The sequence below is a fragment of the Schistocerca americana genome, chromosome 4 (genome assembly GCF_021461395.2).
Source record: "Schistocerca americana isolate TAMUIC-IGC-003095 chromosome 4, iqSchAmer2.1, whole genome shotgun sequence".
In the NCBI taxonomy this organism is placed as follows: Eukaryota; Metazoa; Arthropoda; class Insecta; order Orthoptera; family Acrididae; genus Schistocerca; species Schistocerca americana.
Genome location: NC_060122.1, coordinates 173,116,464 through 173,132,634, shown reverse-complemented (window position 1 = coordinate 173,132,634; position 16,171 = coordinate 173,116,464). Strand labels below are relative to the sequence as shown.

At 43.8% G+C, this 16,171-nt stretch overlaps 1 protein-coding gene across 1 annotated transcript in view; it reads left to right on the top strand.

Moving 5' to 3' along the window:
• LOC124613947 (nucleolysin TIA-1) overlaps window positions 1-16,171 on the top strand; it is a 984,833-nt gene that overhangs the window by 957,712 nt on the left and 10,950 nt on the right. Inside the window, exon 7 of the mRNA XM_047142709.1 lies at window positions 12,172-12,319. Within this exon, the coding sequence (XP_046998665.1) occupies window positions 12,172-12,319 (148 nt within the window). The remainder of the gene's footprint in view (window positions 1-12,171; window positions 12,320-16,171) is intronic.

Genomic DNA, 16,171 nt, shown 5'->3' with positions numbered 1-16,171 from the left:
GGTATATATTTATTTTGTAAATTGGAGGGGATGAAGAAGAAAGGAAAAGGAAAGAACGAAGTTGCATTGGGACTCTCTGAGGAATCAGCAGCGTCGAGTGAAAATGTGTGCCGGACTCGAACCCGGGATTTCCTGCTTACCAGGCAGCTGCGTTAATCACTGGACCGCCCAGACACAGTGCTTACCGCAAATGCGTGGACTACCTCGACACGCTCCCAAGCTGACTCACATTCTCACCTAACACTGCTTATGGACAGTTCCTATCCATGTCCTCGATGCTCGCTAATTTTAAATTCCTTCTGGAGGTCGAATGTCAGTGTTGACCTGCACTGAAGGTTGTCGTTTCATTGCCCATGGAGGCGAATCGGTTATACGAATGCACAGTGTCTGTTATTTTGGACATGTCCGAAAGAACAGACATCACACATTCATATAATAAATTTATTTGCTAGGAATGCTGCACAAAACATTATTGATACACAATTGCAAAATTGTTTATCAAACACATCAATCATTTAAAAATTAAAAAAAAATTGTGACCAGTTACGCGGAACGCTATCAAATGAACAAGAAGGCACTGCAGTTTCAGTAACGATTATACAAGGAATGATACTTAAAGAGAAAAACAATACTTTAAAAGACAACTTCAGTTAAATACACAAAAATCAAGATTTCACAGAAGGTGGCTTACTGCGTTAAAGAATTGTGTTATAAATATAACAAATAAATACAGAAAATTTAGTCACCCACGAATCTTTGAAAGGAAACATACCAGAGATACCAGACAGCCCGGAGAAGTACCATGTTGCAACAAGGTGCAAGTAAAATATGTTAACTAAGAGCAAGGATGAACAGGAATTTTTTTCAACTCCAAGAACGTTAGGAATACTGTCACCATATATTCCCTTTCCCTTGTTACAGACAATCCAAAACTTCAGTCTAGTATACGGTCCCAGCCAATAGCGTTTCACGAGCTTATATACTCTGCTAACATCAAATCGACTGAGTTTGTGATGACCGGCCTCCAAGACCCTCAAAACATCAGTAAAAAAAACAATCCGGGCATTTGCATGCACCTAGTTGGTTACATAAAACTGTTAGATCAATCAACTACCCAGAGAACATTGTAACCTCCCCACAGTAAAATAATATGAATAATATTCTCCCAACAGTAATAAAATATAAGTATATAATTCACATTCAGCGTAACCTTCCAACAGATACACTCCAAAACCTCCCAACAGTAAAATTTCGTAACCTCCCAATAATACAATGTGACTAACTTCTCAATAAAATTGTCGCTCAATTATAACCTTTCAATAATGACTGTGAATTTAAACTGGTAAATTTAGGACGTCAGCAGTGCTGCGTCATGGCCCTGAAAATTCATTCTGAATAAATTGAAAAATCTTACCTCAATTAGGTCGCCGGATAAAGCGTATATATCTGCTCCTATAAGAAATTTTTCTGGCGCAGCTCTGTGCAATGCTGCTCGATAGATTTGTCATGTATAAAAAGAAACAACTGATTTTTCCTTTCAATAATCGGGGTGACCAAGGATTGGAGAAATTAGTAAATTCTTTAAATTGAAATGAATGATTGTCGGAAGTTACTTTTTATGAGAAAGATTATTATTAAGAGATTTTTTTTAAACATTTACATGGGACTTGATATAACAATACTACATATGCGCGAGGCTGCTTTTACGTTATACTACAACGCTCAGGCTCCGCCATCGCTCCACACGACCGGCCCAGCCAACACGATACACCAGACTGCTCGCTAGAAACTACTTACTCCTACTGCTACACAGTTCCTACTGCATACAACACTGCTCTTTGGTCTGAGATTCTCTTATAGCTTACATATCCCAGGCAGCGCGAGCAATCCATCGAAATTACATCCGCTCGAGTGCGCTAGCAACAAATTCTTTAATCATGGACCTCTTACAACATTGAAAAGTAACATTAACTCGGTACTGAGAATGATGGTACTAGGAGAATAGACCAGCAGCAGTTTGTAATCTGCGCTCTCCTTCCTTCTTCCATCTATTGTCCACATTAAACAATGCCTAGTCCAACTAATTAATAAGCAAAGCCTTTTATGAAGATTTGAGAGGAGCGAAGATTACAATAAACTTTCAAGTTTACTTAGCTTGTCATGTTGAGATGGCTCCAGTTCTTCTTGTCTAGGGGTTTGATTCTTGAATCTGAAAACCTAACATCAGGTCCTCACGGTTGGTTTGAACTAAATATATTGGAATATTGTTGTTCTTCTCTTTTCCACTGACTCTCCCACATTTCAGTACATCATACAGTCTTTGACTTTTCACATTAACAAAGCCGAAATTACATTGTCCGCACAAAAATACGTCCGATCACATCCGAGTCAAGCTTACGACTCTCTCAATCTGCGGAAAACACAATATTCCAAAGGGTTTACAATTTCTCTTAACAAATGAATTCCTATTAGTTTTCGTTACATTATTAATTTCGATTATTATTTCATAGATGAATCCAGAAACATAGTAAACACTATATGATTGCGTAATTAATTATAGAAATTTTAAGTGTGCAAATAATTCGTGATTTCAAATGTTTATAAAAAAATAATTTTAACTGTACATTCAGAACTAGTACTTATCGATTACAGAATCGAAATTAAAATATTTTATAAAGTAATTTCTTTTCATAAATTTTAGCTTGAAATATAGCATACTGTGTATAAAATTATATGAAAGATTTCAGAAAAGCAACTGAGATAATATTAACCAGTACAAAATAAGAAAAATAATACTGGTATCGACAACTACTGTCGAGGAAAAGTATTGCTAGACGAGGAAGTCCCGTTACAAGTTCTTCTTTTGTAAACTTATCAACTCGGTATACAAGCTCGGTCGCCCACAAGTATTATTCCGGTGACAGCGTCTGTATGTGTCTGGCATGACATATCATTATAAACCAGCCTCACCAACCACCTTCGACAACACAGGGAGTGTAAAGTTCACAAATTGCTCTCCATGCAGTTTTTCTCGGTGTTACTGATTCCACATTAGTAACAGACGCAGACCAACATCGATAAGGCCAGGCAGCCTTCCTTTCTGAGAAACAATTCCAGATAACCAGCGCAGCTTGAATATCAATAAAAACGTGGAGGCCAGCATCCGGCCTCACACGCAGTCACCGCCCGAACGGTCTTATGGTGTTGTGACCAGCCAGCAAGCACGAGGAAAACTGGTCGTACTCCCTACAGCCCCAGACCGACTTTTGCAAAAAGGCTGAGCCGCTTAAATCGCCTTCACCGCCAATGACCCCCCGGCAGGCCAGAGAAATTGCACATCTCATTCGCAAAAATAGGAGTGTGGTTTCTGTTCAGAATCACCAACAATATCATTCCCCAAAGCATATATATTTCATCCTGACCCACCCAGCATATGAGAAACAGGGAGGACGTTTAAGACCCGCTTTCATGAGCACTTGTTCAATAAAGACACTTAGAAATCGTATAAATCAATCTCTGCAGAACAACTCAAAATCGAAAAACACACACTTCCTACTCCATCCTTGCTAAAGATGGAAACCGTGTGTACGGTTGACAAGGGTTACAAACGAATCTATTACAAGAATTTGAAATAAAAAAACATTCATACTTTAATTCAACGGATTTCTTGAATGATTAGCTTGCCTTGCAAAATAGTCACTATTCTGACTGCGTAGCGTCTCTTATCAAATGTGAAAATTAGATCATTCTTTTTAGATATTAGAACTATGTGCCATATTTTTACAAATGTATTATATGTATCTTCTTATGTACCGTAGTTATATATGCTTTTATATATATTCCTTGCTACTGACTCGACTGCTTGACATATACTTATATGTGATTTCTGTCAATCTGTGTTTACAATAATCATGTAGATTATGTACAGTTTTGGAAATGTTATGGCATAATGTTTCTGTGAAGAAGATATTGACATCTGTTAAACCAATACTAAGTAAGTTTCTGTAATACACTTCTTATAGTTCACGTAAAAGTACGACCAAGGTCTACGGATTTATAATAACCCTAATTATGTAGGCTTCTGAAGATGATAAGTTGGTTTGTTGAAACCGTAAAAGCGGTGGCTCGTTATTTTCAGGTTACTATTCCTTGCTGTAGGGGCTGTGACTTCTGATAAAACAGAGAGCACTACTTCCACCACATCAAGTGGATTTCGTGCTCACGTACTCACACTGAGCCGTGAACACTTCCCAGAATATCAGTAGGGAATAGTTGAAAATTATTAATAGTATTATCGGTATGTGTGCAATGGTCGTGCCAGGCGCGCGATATTGTACCTTTATCCTATCGTTAATGGCGCGAGACCTGTACGACCTTATAGCAACCGTTATAGTTCTCCATTATTCTGTGACACTAGGGGTGATTTTACGTAATGAAAGGGAGCATGTAAGATTCACGGACTCATTTATTAAACAGTTGAGAACAATAATACAACCAAATGGGGATGGGGGAAGAAAGATTCGAGTTCAGCAGCCTGCCCCAGCGTACGCTCATAACAAGCCACGATAGCAGGAGAAAAGGAATTGTAGTAACGATCACCGTATTATCAAATGGGGTCCCATTTAGTAAAGGAAGGGGTTGCAGGCATGCAATGACCACCACCACAAATCAGCCAAAAACTAAGAAAGATGCTACTGTTCGTGAATCGCTAGGTAGCCTCCCGTACTAAAGGAGTAAAACCCGCAAGACGCGAAACTATTCACAATGACCTATAAGGTTCCCTCTGGGCCGCAGGGCGCGAATCTACAGTGCATGTCGGCGCTCATGCTTACCGAACTTCATCTCCTGGAAGCAGCACCGCCGGTCTCCGGCACGGTCACACTAGAACTGAACTACTACCCCTTTGTCCACCATCCACCCGAAGAAGGCGGTTGGCGCCTACCGGCGAAAAATGGGCGCGCACCTGAACTGGCCAATCAGAGGACCGGAATTTCACAGGGAGGCGACCTAGCGACGTTAAAATCGAGCAGAAATAGCAGTTACAAGGTTGGTAAGGCAGGTTGGGGAACTGAGAACAGAAGAAACTTTGGCCGCAACTGAATGTTCAAACGACGCCACGTGCTACCCTCGCGACCGGAAAAGGGATGGGAAACGGGAAGCCATCATGGCTGCTAGGAAGACTGCTACCCTCGCCCTTAAATAAAGGAAACTTCTAGTGCCAAGCTCCTCTCACAGATCAGTGAGAGACAAGCTGTAAAAATCGTCAAATAAATCAGGCAACCCATACAAATTATTAATATTACCTGAATTATTATTTTACGGAATACCAGAATGCTGGGATTAGAAATATGAAATACGAGCACTGAATGGTGAAGGAAGTGCACGTCTTTCAACCGGTAAAACGAAACACAAATATCTGTGCAAGTGATGACTGAATTTTATTCTGAAATACACTCTAATACACAAAAAAATCGCCACTCCTCGAAGGAATTATCCGAATTGGACTGGAAACGGTACATGTAGAAGCAAATGATTAAAATTTCAGAAGAATTGAGTGATTCATTCAAGGGAAAGAGCTTCAGAAACTGAGCAAGTCAATAACGCGTCGGGCCTTGCGCAAGCAGTTGTTTGGCTTTGCATCGATTGATAGAGTTGTTTGATATCTTGCTGAGGCGTATCATGTGAAATTCTGTCCAGTTCTGTCTTCACCTTGGAATATCACTGACTGGAGTAGAATTGTCTTCAGTGATGCTTCCTGCATCCAAATGAGCCCCAATGATCAACAAAGCCATGTCTGGAGGCGCCCCAGGCGTTGGTAGGACACTAATCTGAATGTTGCCCACCATACGGCCTGACGACCAGATCGGGTTGACAGAGGAGATAGAGAAGATTGAAAGAAGAGCGGCGCTTTTCGTCACAGGCTTATTTGGTAAGCGTGATAGCGTTACGGAGATGTTTAGCAAACTCAAGTAGCAGACTCTGCAAGAGAGGCGCTCTGCATCGCGGTGTAGCTTGCTGTCCAGGTTTCGAGAGGGTGAGTTTCTGGATGAGGTATCGAATATATTGCTTCCCCCTACTTATACCTCCCGAGGACATCACGAATGTAAAATCAGAGGGATTCGAGAGCGCACGGAGGCTTTCCGGCAGTCGTTCTTCCCGCGAACCATACGCGACTGGAACAGGAAAGGGAGGTAATGACAGTGGCACGTAAAGTGCCCTCTGCCACACACCGTTGGGTGGCTTGCGGAATATAAATGTAGATGTAGTGACGATAAGGGGTGCCATTTCTTTTTGTAGCAGGACCGTTTTGGTTGTCATGTGCGGCACCCTTAGAGCACAACAATACGTCGTCGATATTCGACGCCCTGTTTTGTTGCCCTACGTGGCGAGCCATCCTGCACCTAAATTTCAGCAAGATAATGTCTGTCCGCAAAGGGCGATAGTTTCCGCTGCTTCTCTACGTGTTTGCCAAGGATAACTTAGGCCAGCAACGTCACCGGATCTCTCCTGAATTGAGAACGTCTGGAGTACTGTGAGCAGGACCCTCCAACCAGGTTGGGATTTTGACGTGTAATGCACCAGTTGGACAGTATTTGGCATGAAACCTCTCAGGAGGACATCCAGCGACTCTATAAATCAATGCCAAGCTGAATAAATGCTTGCATAATGGCCAGAGGTGGACCAACGCGTTATTGGCTTGCTCAATTTGTGAAACTCTTTCTCTTGAATAATCATCCAATTTTTCTGACATTGTAATCATTTGTTTGTCTGTAGATCTACATCATATCTACCGATTTCTGTTCCATTTGGATAATTTCTTTGCAGTGCTTCGTTCTTTTCTCTTAGAATTAATTTACTACAGTTGCTGGAAAGATACACTACTGGCCATTAAAATTGCTACACCAAGAAGAAATGTAGATGATAAACGGGTATTCATTGGACAAATATATTATACTAGAACTGACATGTGATTACATTTTCACGCAAAATGGGTGCATAGATCCTGAGTAATCAGTACCCAGAACAACCATCTCTGGCCGTAATAACGGCCTTGATAACCTGGGGATTAAGTCAAATAGAGCTTGGATGGCGTGTGCAGCTTCAACACGATACCACAGTTCATCAAGAGTAGTGACTGGCGTTTTGTGACGAGCCAGTTGCTCGGCCACCATTGACCAGACGTTTTCAGCTGGTGAGAGATCTGGAGAATGTGCTGGCCAGGGCAGCAGTAGAACATTTTCTATATCCAGAAAGGCCCGTAATGGACCTGCAACCTGCGGTCGTACATTATCCTGCTGAAATGTAGGGTTTCACAGGGATCAAATGAAGGGTAGAGCCACGGGTCGTAACACATCTGAAATGTAACATCCACTGTTCAAAGTGGCGTCAAAGCGAACAAGAGGTGACCGAGACGTGTAGCCAACGGCACCCCATACCATCACGCCGGGTGATACGCCAGTACGACGATGACGAATACACGCTTCCAATGTGCGTTCACCGCGACGTCGTCAAACACGGATGTGACCATCATGATGCTGTAAACAGAACCTGGATTCATCCGAAAAAATGACGTTTTGCCATTCGTGCACCCAGGTTCGTCGTTGAATACATCATCGCAGGCGCTCCTGTCTGTGATGCAGCGTCAAGGGTAACCGGAGATATGGTCTCCGAGCTGATAGTCCATGCTGCTGCAAACGTCGTCGAACTGGTTGTTGTGTTGCAAACGTCCCCACATGTTGACTCAGGGATCGATACGTGGTTGCACGATCCATTACAGCCACGCGGATAAGATGCCTGTCATCTTGACTGCTAGTGATACGAGGCCATTTACCCTCCTGAGCTCACAGATTCCATATTCTGCTAACATTCATTGGATCTCGACCAACGCGAGCAGGAATGTCGCGATACGATAAACCGCAATCGCGATAGGCTACAATCCGACCTTTAGCAAAGTCGGTAACGTGATGGTACGCATTTCTCCTCCTTACACGAGGCATCACAACAACGTTTCACCTGGCAACGCCAGTCAACTCCTGTTTGTGTAATGAGAAATCGGTTGGAAATTTTCCTCATGTCAGCACGTTGTAGGTGTCGGCACCGGCGCCAACCTTGTGTGAATGCTCTGAAAAGCTAATCATTTGCATATCACAGCATCTTCTTCCTGTCGGTTAAATTTCACGTCTGTAGCACGTCATCTTCGTGGTGTAGCAGTTTTGATGGCCAGTAGTGTAGTATCAATGAATGAAATAAAAAATGGCAATTTTAGAGTCTCACCCACACCCATGGTAAAATTTCAGTGGTGCCTGTGGGCCTCGCAAAGCTATCAGAAACAGAAGATGCTTAAGCTAGGAAAATCCATCCACAGACCGTAATGGTAAGCCGAAAGTGAGGTGACTCTTTCCTGGTTCCTACTAAATCCAAATTTTTCTCATTCGTAGGACTTTTCAAACGTATCTCACATTTATATTTATATTTATGTGGCTCAGGGGTATATAAAATTTCTGTAATACATGTCCAACATATTGGGCAGACAGGCAGAGCTTTCAACTTAAGATACAAAGAACATGTTTTAGGCAAAAAAGGCACTATTGTGCACAATTCCACATTTGCAGAACATATTTTCGTAACAGGGCATAACCCCAATGAATTAAACGAAATGATAGTTCTGCATAGAGAAAAGAAAGGGAGAAAACTTGAAGTTTTGGAAGAACTTGAAATTTTCAGGCACACACCAAGTAAAGATGACATGTTGAATGAACAAGTACAATTGAAAACTAGAAATTTCTTTAATGCTTTTAAACCAGTGCTCTTAGTTTTATGATACCTATAATCCAGGTTTTCGCCTCCTTTTCAGAAACATTATTTTACCTCTGTTAAGTTACGCTCATTTCTAACACACCAGATGACCCCTGAGTCCTAGTTATGCAAGCTTTCTTTTCAAATTTTGTGTCATATAATGAACTGATGTTCATCATTACGTATGTAATTCCAGTCGTGTTTAACTCTGATTCTACCTGTGCTATGTAAAACGAAGTGAACTTTGTACTACTTTATCCCGTTTGAAGGTCATTTATAAATGTTACACAATAATTTGTAAAATTAGTTTTTGTTAAAAGCTATATTGGCTATACGTATGATTTACTTCAGAAAATGTGTAATATACAAAATTGTTTTGCTCACGTTACTCGTGGCCCGCTTGTGGCGCGCCCTACATTATGTTTACTTGGCAGCGTGACTAGTTGCCACACAGTCAGTCTCCTCACACTACACCGGTGCTACTTATGTTTTAATGTTTGACTTTTTGAAGAACATTATGTCTTATATTTTAATGTATGACTTGAGCAACTCAGCTCTTAACTCACTGTACATCTTTGACGATATGTTCTTCATGTAAGTACTATTTGTTTTACACTCGTTTACATTAATGTAAACTATTATTAGATAAGATATTTAATCTGACACACTCATGATTGTCTGTCTATGGTTTTTCTACTTCCTGTGTATTTTATTAGCATCATCAACCCTGTGTTTTATGTTTTAAGCGCCAGAATTTTTATCGCCAACTGTTATTATTTTTTATTATCTTCATCTTTTTAAACCAAATTCTGTAGGCTGAAGAGCGGCGTAATAAGCTGCTGCCAGCCCACGCCCTTTAGGGGGAATCGAAACTCAATAAAGAAAAAAAAAAAAACCCCACACTCATGATGCCCTCTCTCCCTCCATTTATCCCTCAACTCTGATCCTCACCCCGCCCCCTCCTTTCCTCCGTCCCTTCCCTGGGCTTCCTCTTCCCCTCCTTCCATCCAATGTTTTCTCCCTTCCTAACCTCTCCCTACCTCCCTTCCCCCCCCCCCCCCCCCAGTCCTTTTGTATTCCCCTCCTCTGCCTTCCCACTCCGTCGCGTCTGCCCATCACCCCCCACCCCTCTTATGAGTCCTCATCCTCCATTGGCTCCTTTCCCCCCTCTCCCCCTTCGCTTTTCCTCTCCTTCCCCCCCTTTTTTTAATTTTCCCATCATCTGTCCAGGTTTCCCAGCACCTGCTCTCGGCTGTGGTATGTCATATTTGCCAACCTTTCAGTGCAGTGTTCCAGGGAATTTTCAGTGTTGTTTCATCTTTCCAAGTGTTGCGAACAGAAACCGTGCTGTCACTGGGTGTGAATTTTGGCTTTTGCGAACAGAAACCAGACTGTCGCCGTGTTTTTTAATTGTCTGTCTAATATTTTACCTGTCTGTTTCGTATGTATTTTATTAGCCTCATCATCCATTTGTTCTATGTTTTAAGTTCCACGGTTTTTTCGCAATGTTACCTTTTAAGTCTCCGATTTTATCGCCTGTCTTTATTATATCTTATCTTCACCTTTTTAAAACAAAGTCTGCAGAATGAAGAGCGGCATACTAAGCTGCAGCCAGCCCGCCCCCTTTGGGGGGAATCGAAATTCAACAAAGCAAAAAAAATACTCATTTTAGATAATTACCTTACCTTCTGATAAAGTCACCCTTAGAGGTGACGAAACCTGGTCAAGGTATACAGAAAATCTATGCAACTGGCTGGCAGATTTTTACATATTTTTCAAAAAACCATTTATACACTACTGGCCATTAAAATTGCTACACCACGAAGATGATGAGCTACAGACGCGAAATTTAACCGAGAGGAAGAAGATGCTGTGATATGCAAATGATTAGCTTTTCAGAGCATTCACACGAGGTTGGCGCCGGTGCCGACACCTGCAACGAGCTAACATGAGGAAGGTTCCCAACCGATTTCTCATACACAAACAGCACTTGACCGGCGTTGCCTGATGAAACGTTGTTGTGATGCCTCGTTTAAGGAGAAGAAATGCGTAGCATCACGTTTCCGACTTTGATAAAGGTCGGATTGTAGCCTATCGCGATTGCAGTGTATCGTATCGCGACATTGCTGCTCGCGTTGGTCAGGATCCAATGATTGTTAGCAGAATATGGAATCGGTGGGCTCAGGAGGGTAATACGGAACGCCGTGCTGGATCCCAACGGCCTCGCAACACTAACAGTCGAGATGACAGGCATCTTATCCGCATGGTTGTAACAGATCGTGCAGCCACGTCTCGATCCCTGAGTCAACAGATGGGGACGTTTGCAAGACAACAAACATCTGCACGAACAATTCGACGACGCTTCCAGCAGCGTGGACTATCAGCTCGGAGACCATGGCTGCGGTTACCCTTGACGCTGCATCACAGACAGGAGCGCCTGCGATGGTGTACTCAACGACGAACCTGGTGCACGAATGGCAAAACGTCATATATTTGGATGAATGCAGTTTCTGTTTACAGCATCATGATGGTCGCATCCGTGTTTGGCGACATCGCGGTGAACGCACATTGAAAGCGTGTATTCGTCATCGCCATACTGGTGTATCACCTGGCGTGATGGTATGGGGTGCCATTGGTTACACATCTCGGTCACCACTTGTTTGCGTTGATGGCACTTTGAACAGTGGACGTTATATTTCAGTTGTGTTACGACCCGCGACTCTACCCTTCATTCGATCCCTGTGAAACCCTACATTTCAGCAGGATAATGCACGACGGCATGTTGCAGGTCCTGTACGGGCCTTTCTGGATATAGAAAATGTCCGACTGCTGTCCTGGCCAGCACATTCTCCAGATCTCTCACCAATTGAAAACGTCTGGTCAATGGTGGCCGAGCAACTGGCTCGTCACAATACGCCAGTCACTACTCTTGATGAACTGTGGTATCGTGTTGAAGCTGCTTGGGCAGCTGTACCTGTACACGCCATCCAAGCTCTGTTTGACTCAATGCCCAGGTGTATCAAGGCCGTTATTACTGCCAGATGTGGTTGTTCTGGGTACTGATTTCTCAGGATCTATGCACCCAAATTGCGTGAAAATGTAATCACATGTCAGTTCTAGTATAATATATTTGTCCAATGAATACCCATTTATCATCTGCTCTTTTAATGGCCGGTAGTGTATTTGTGCATTCCACAGCACCTTCCCCAGCCAGCAGGTTCTGAATTGGTTGCAAGGAGTCTGCCGTTGTGCCAGACTCCGGAGTCGGTCACTAGGTGCCTACAGTTGTGCTCTGGACGCAGGTACCACCCTGACGGTGGACGTGCATCGGCCAGCGGAGAGCAGAGTGTTCGAGCAGTGTGGTGCGTGTTACAGGATGGGCATGCAGCTGCCAGCCGCCTGGCAGGGCATGCCGGGCCAGCCGCAGATCCCGGCGGCGGCGCAGCAGATGGCGGCGGCGGCTCAGGGCGCGGCCATGCAGCAGCCGGCCGGCATGATGGCCTACCCAATGCAGCAGTTCCAGGTACGACCAGGCCCAGCTCGCCTGCATGACCCCGGCTGCCTGCCGCCACCCGGCCCTTCAGCGTTCGCGACGGCTTCCCCACTCCTCTCCCCACCCGACTCCCTATACGACACCACGGAAGCACCTGCAGGGACGAACAGGGTCCTTTCTCCAGTGGTCTGACATACATGGTATCTGATCAAAAGTATCTGGACACTTATTTGTGGACACGGATCATTCTTCGCCTTTATGAAGACTTGAACTCTGCTGGGGACCTTCCAGTTCTTCCTGAAGAGTAGGGCCCAGAGCACGTGATCAAGGTGGACACTAGGTTCTCGAGCATACATCCTATCCTGTCCCAAAGATGAAATGAAATGTGCATGTGGCTAGATCCTGCCGTGGGGTAGACTGGTCGCCTGGTGAAAGTCTTTTTAGTTGAGGCCACTTCGGCGAGTTGCTTGTCGATGAGAATGAAATGATGAATAAGACAACACGCAGCCAGTCCCCAGGTGGAGAAAATCTCCAACCCAGCTGGCAGTCCCCCCCCCCCCCCCCCCCTGCATTCTGCTGCACTGATCGCTCAACTGTGGAGATGGATGTACCAAAGATATTCCACTAGGTTCACACTGAGACTCTAGGCAGGCCACTCCAGTTCAGGCATATTACAGTCTACAGGCCATTGTCTCACAGATGCTATCTTACGACGATGTGCGTTCTCATACTGGGACAATCATACTATCCCAACACTTCGTCTACTGTGAGCACTAAACAATACTGTAAAATGTGTCCATATCCTTCTGCATTAAGCACTTTCATAATCCCAACCATGGAAACCATGGAAAAAACCCCCATACTCCTCGGTAAACCACATGATGGCTGGTAATGTTCCCCACGCATTGGCCAAACCCAAACTCTTCTATCGCATTGCCACAGTTTATAGTGTGATCCATCACTTCAGATCACTCGTTTCCAGTCCAGTGGTGTCTCGCTTTGTATGGCCTCAAATGTCACTAAGCACTGACTAAAGAAATGCGTGGCCTCTGAGAAACTGCTCAACCACTGCATCCCATCATTTTAGCTCCCTACGCACAGTTATCGTACTGTAGCGCTTTGGAACTCACGACTGAGTCCTTCCGCTGATTTCATACGATATTTTATAACCACCCTCCTCAATGCCTTATGATCCTCTCCGTCTTGATCTTGGTGTAGCTGTAGTTGTTTCTTCACTTTTACACCGTACAGACGTATCAGCAACAGTGGGCTTGAGGAACTTTAGATGAGATGAAACGTCCCTGATGATGATGATGATGATGATGGAGACAACACACAACCAGTCCCCAGGTGGAGAAAATCTCCAACCCAGGTGGCACTGCCCCCCCCCCCCCCGCCCCCCTCGCATTCTGCTGCACTGATCGCTCAACTGTGGAGATGGACATACCAAAGATATTCCACTAGGTTCACACTGAGACTCTCGGCAGGCCACTCCAGTTCAGGAATATTACGGTCTACAGGCCATTGTCTCACAGGTGCTACCTTACGACGATGTGCGTTCTCATACTGGGACAATCATACTATCCTAACACTTCCCCTACTGTGAGCACTAAACAATACTGTAAAATGTATCCATATCCTTCTGCATTAAGCACTTTCATAATCCCAACCATGGAAACCACAGAAAAAAGCCCCATACTCCTCGGTAAACCACATGATAACTGGTAATGTTCCCCAGGCATTGACCAACATACCATCAACAGTGGGCTTGAGGAGCTTTAGATGAGATGAAATGTTCCTAGTGACATCCAATGGGTATCTGACGTTTGACGTAACTCAGATGGCTCAAATTGCTCTGAGCACCATGGGACTTAACTTCTGAGGCCATCAGTCCCCTAGAACTTAGAACTACTTAAACCTAACTAACCTAAGGACATCACACACATCCATGCCCGAGGCAGGATTCGAACCTGCGACCGTAGCGGTCGCGCGGTTCCAGACTGTGGCGACTAGAACCACTCGGGCAATCCGGCCGGCCTTTGACGTAACTGACGTCTCCTTAGCTACCCATTCTGTTTTATTAATATACTGATAACTGGTCGCTGGAGAAAAAAAACTGTCACTTGATGTTCGGCAATTCAACGTTATTCACGCGTTTCGAGTAAACTCATCCTCAGAATATCAAAAGAAGGGGATCCGTACAGACGGTATGGCGTCGTGTACAAATAACAAATTGTAAACTGCATAACGCCATACCGTGTGTATGAAGCCCCTTACTTTCTTTAATACTATGCAGATGAGTTTCTTCGAAACACGTAAATAACGCTGAACTGCTGAACATGAAGTGACAGATTGCTGCCTCAGGATTACGGTGTAATGGGTTCGATTCCTGCCTGGGTCGGGCATTTTATCTGCCCGGAGATTGTGTATTCGTGTTGTCATCATCATTCGGCAAAGTGGCTAGACTGGACAGTAAAGAGATTCGGAATTCATGTGGGCGCTGATTACCACGCAGTTGAGCTCCCCACAAAACAAATATCATCATCATCACCACCATACTGTGACCAATTCCACATTACGTAGTAATGTCCAGATATTTTTGGTGACATAGTGTATAACTCCAACTCAGGTGACACGTGGTTAAAAGTCTGGACGCACAATCAAGAAAAGTGGGTTTCAAATCCCTGATCGTCCACCAGTATCTGGATTAATGTCCGTAGTTTTCCTAAAGTGCTTAAAGAGAGTAATGGGGTGGTTCCCTTAAAAAGCACACTGCAGACTCCCTTCCGAAATTTTCCCTTAATGACCTCATCGACGGTGGGGCTTTAACTCCAGACACCCCTCCTTCAATTTTTGTTGCCATACATACACCTGAAACTCCTCGCCTCGCGATATTTCAGTTGATATGGTATAAGCCACTTCTTTTATCGAAAACTGTCTGAATGCCGCTGTAATCCGAGGCATATGAGCACTGAATGGTGGCCTAGTGAACTAAATATTATTTCTCATAGCGGAAACGTTTCAAACATATATGATATGTTGGGCCAACAGTACCCTAATAATGTCCGAGTCCCGGTATGTTGGCGGATAAGGGAAGTCTTCCTCATATTCACGGTACATGTAGAAGATATTGGGATGTATGTGTCTCTGGGGGTGATTTTTCGGAGGGTGGGAGGGGGGAGGGTGTTTGAACCAAGACCATCTTTCGGAGACATGTTCCACAATTAATTCGTTGTGAGTATAGGACCATCTGAAAACGGTATGACCGCCAAAACCGTTGCAGAATCATCACCAAGTCGGTGGCTGTTTCTATAGTTACACTAATATGCTACATACAGAAGCAGTCTAAGGTTGAGTTGTGGCATGGGTTTTAACAAGCACACAGTTCAAGATACGAATGAAAAAGTGACTGGGCACTTGTCTGAAGCTGCAGTGTGTCTCTTCATGGATTCATTTAATTCATATGAGATTCATAAAGTAGTTTGAACCACCAATTAATTATCCAGAGTCTTCCTAGGAAACGATGGATATAAATCCTGAAGGGTGCTCGGTTAACTGGATGATACATTATTCTTCTCAATGAAAACTTTCCTGTTTCTTATTTTCATGTGTAAGGTACTCATTTTATTTTCAACCGTATTTCGCAGTGGTTCGATCGCACTGAATCCGGCAATTGATGAGGCGAAGAGTGACCTGTTAATTCGCCCTCACACTCGACAAAACCACGTGTGCGTTTGAGCACTATCACCATTATACACACAGCAGTTGCTGGAAATACGTCCTCCTCCATTAAAAGAGTATGGTCACGTATTGTGCACTCACAGAGGTTAGATTTCCCTGCAAGGGGCTTCCCGGCCAAAGACGCCAATGCTCACAAAGGTT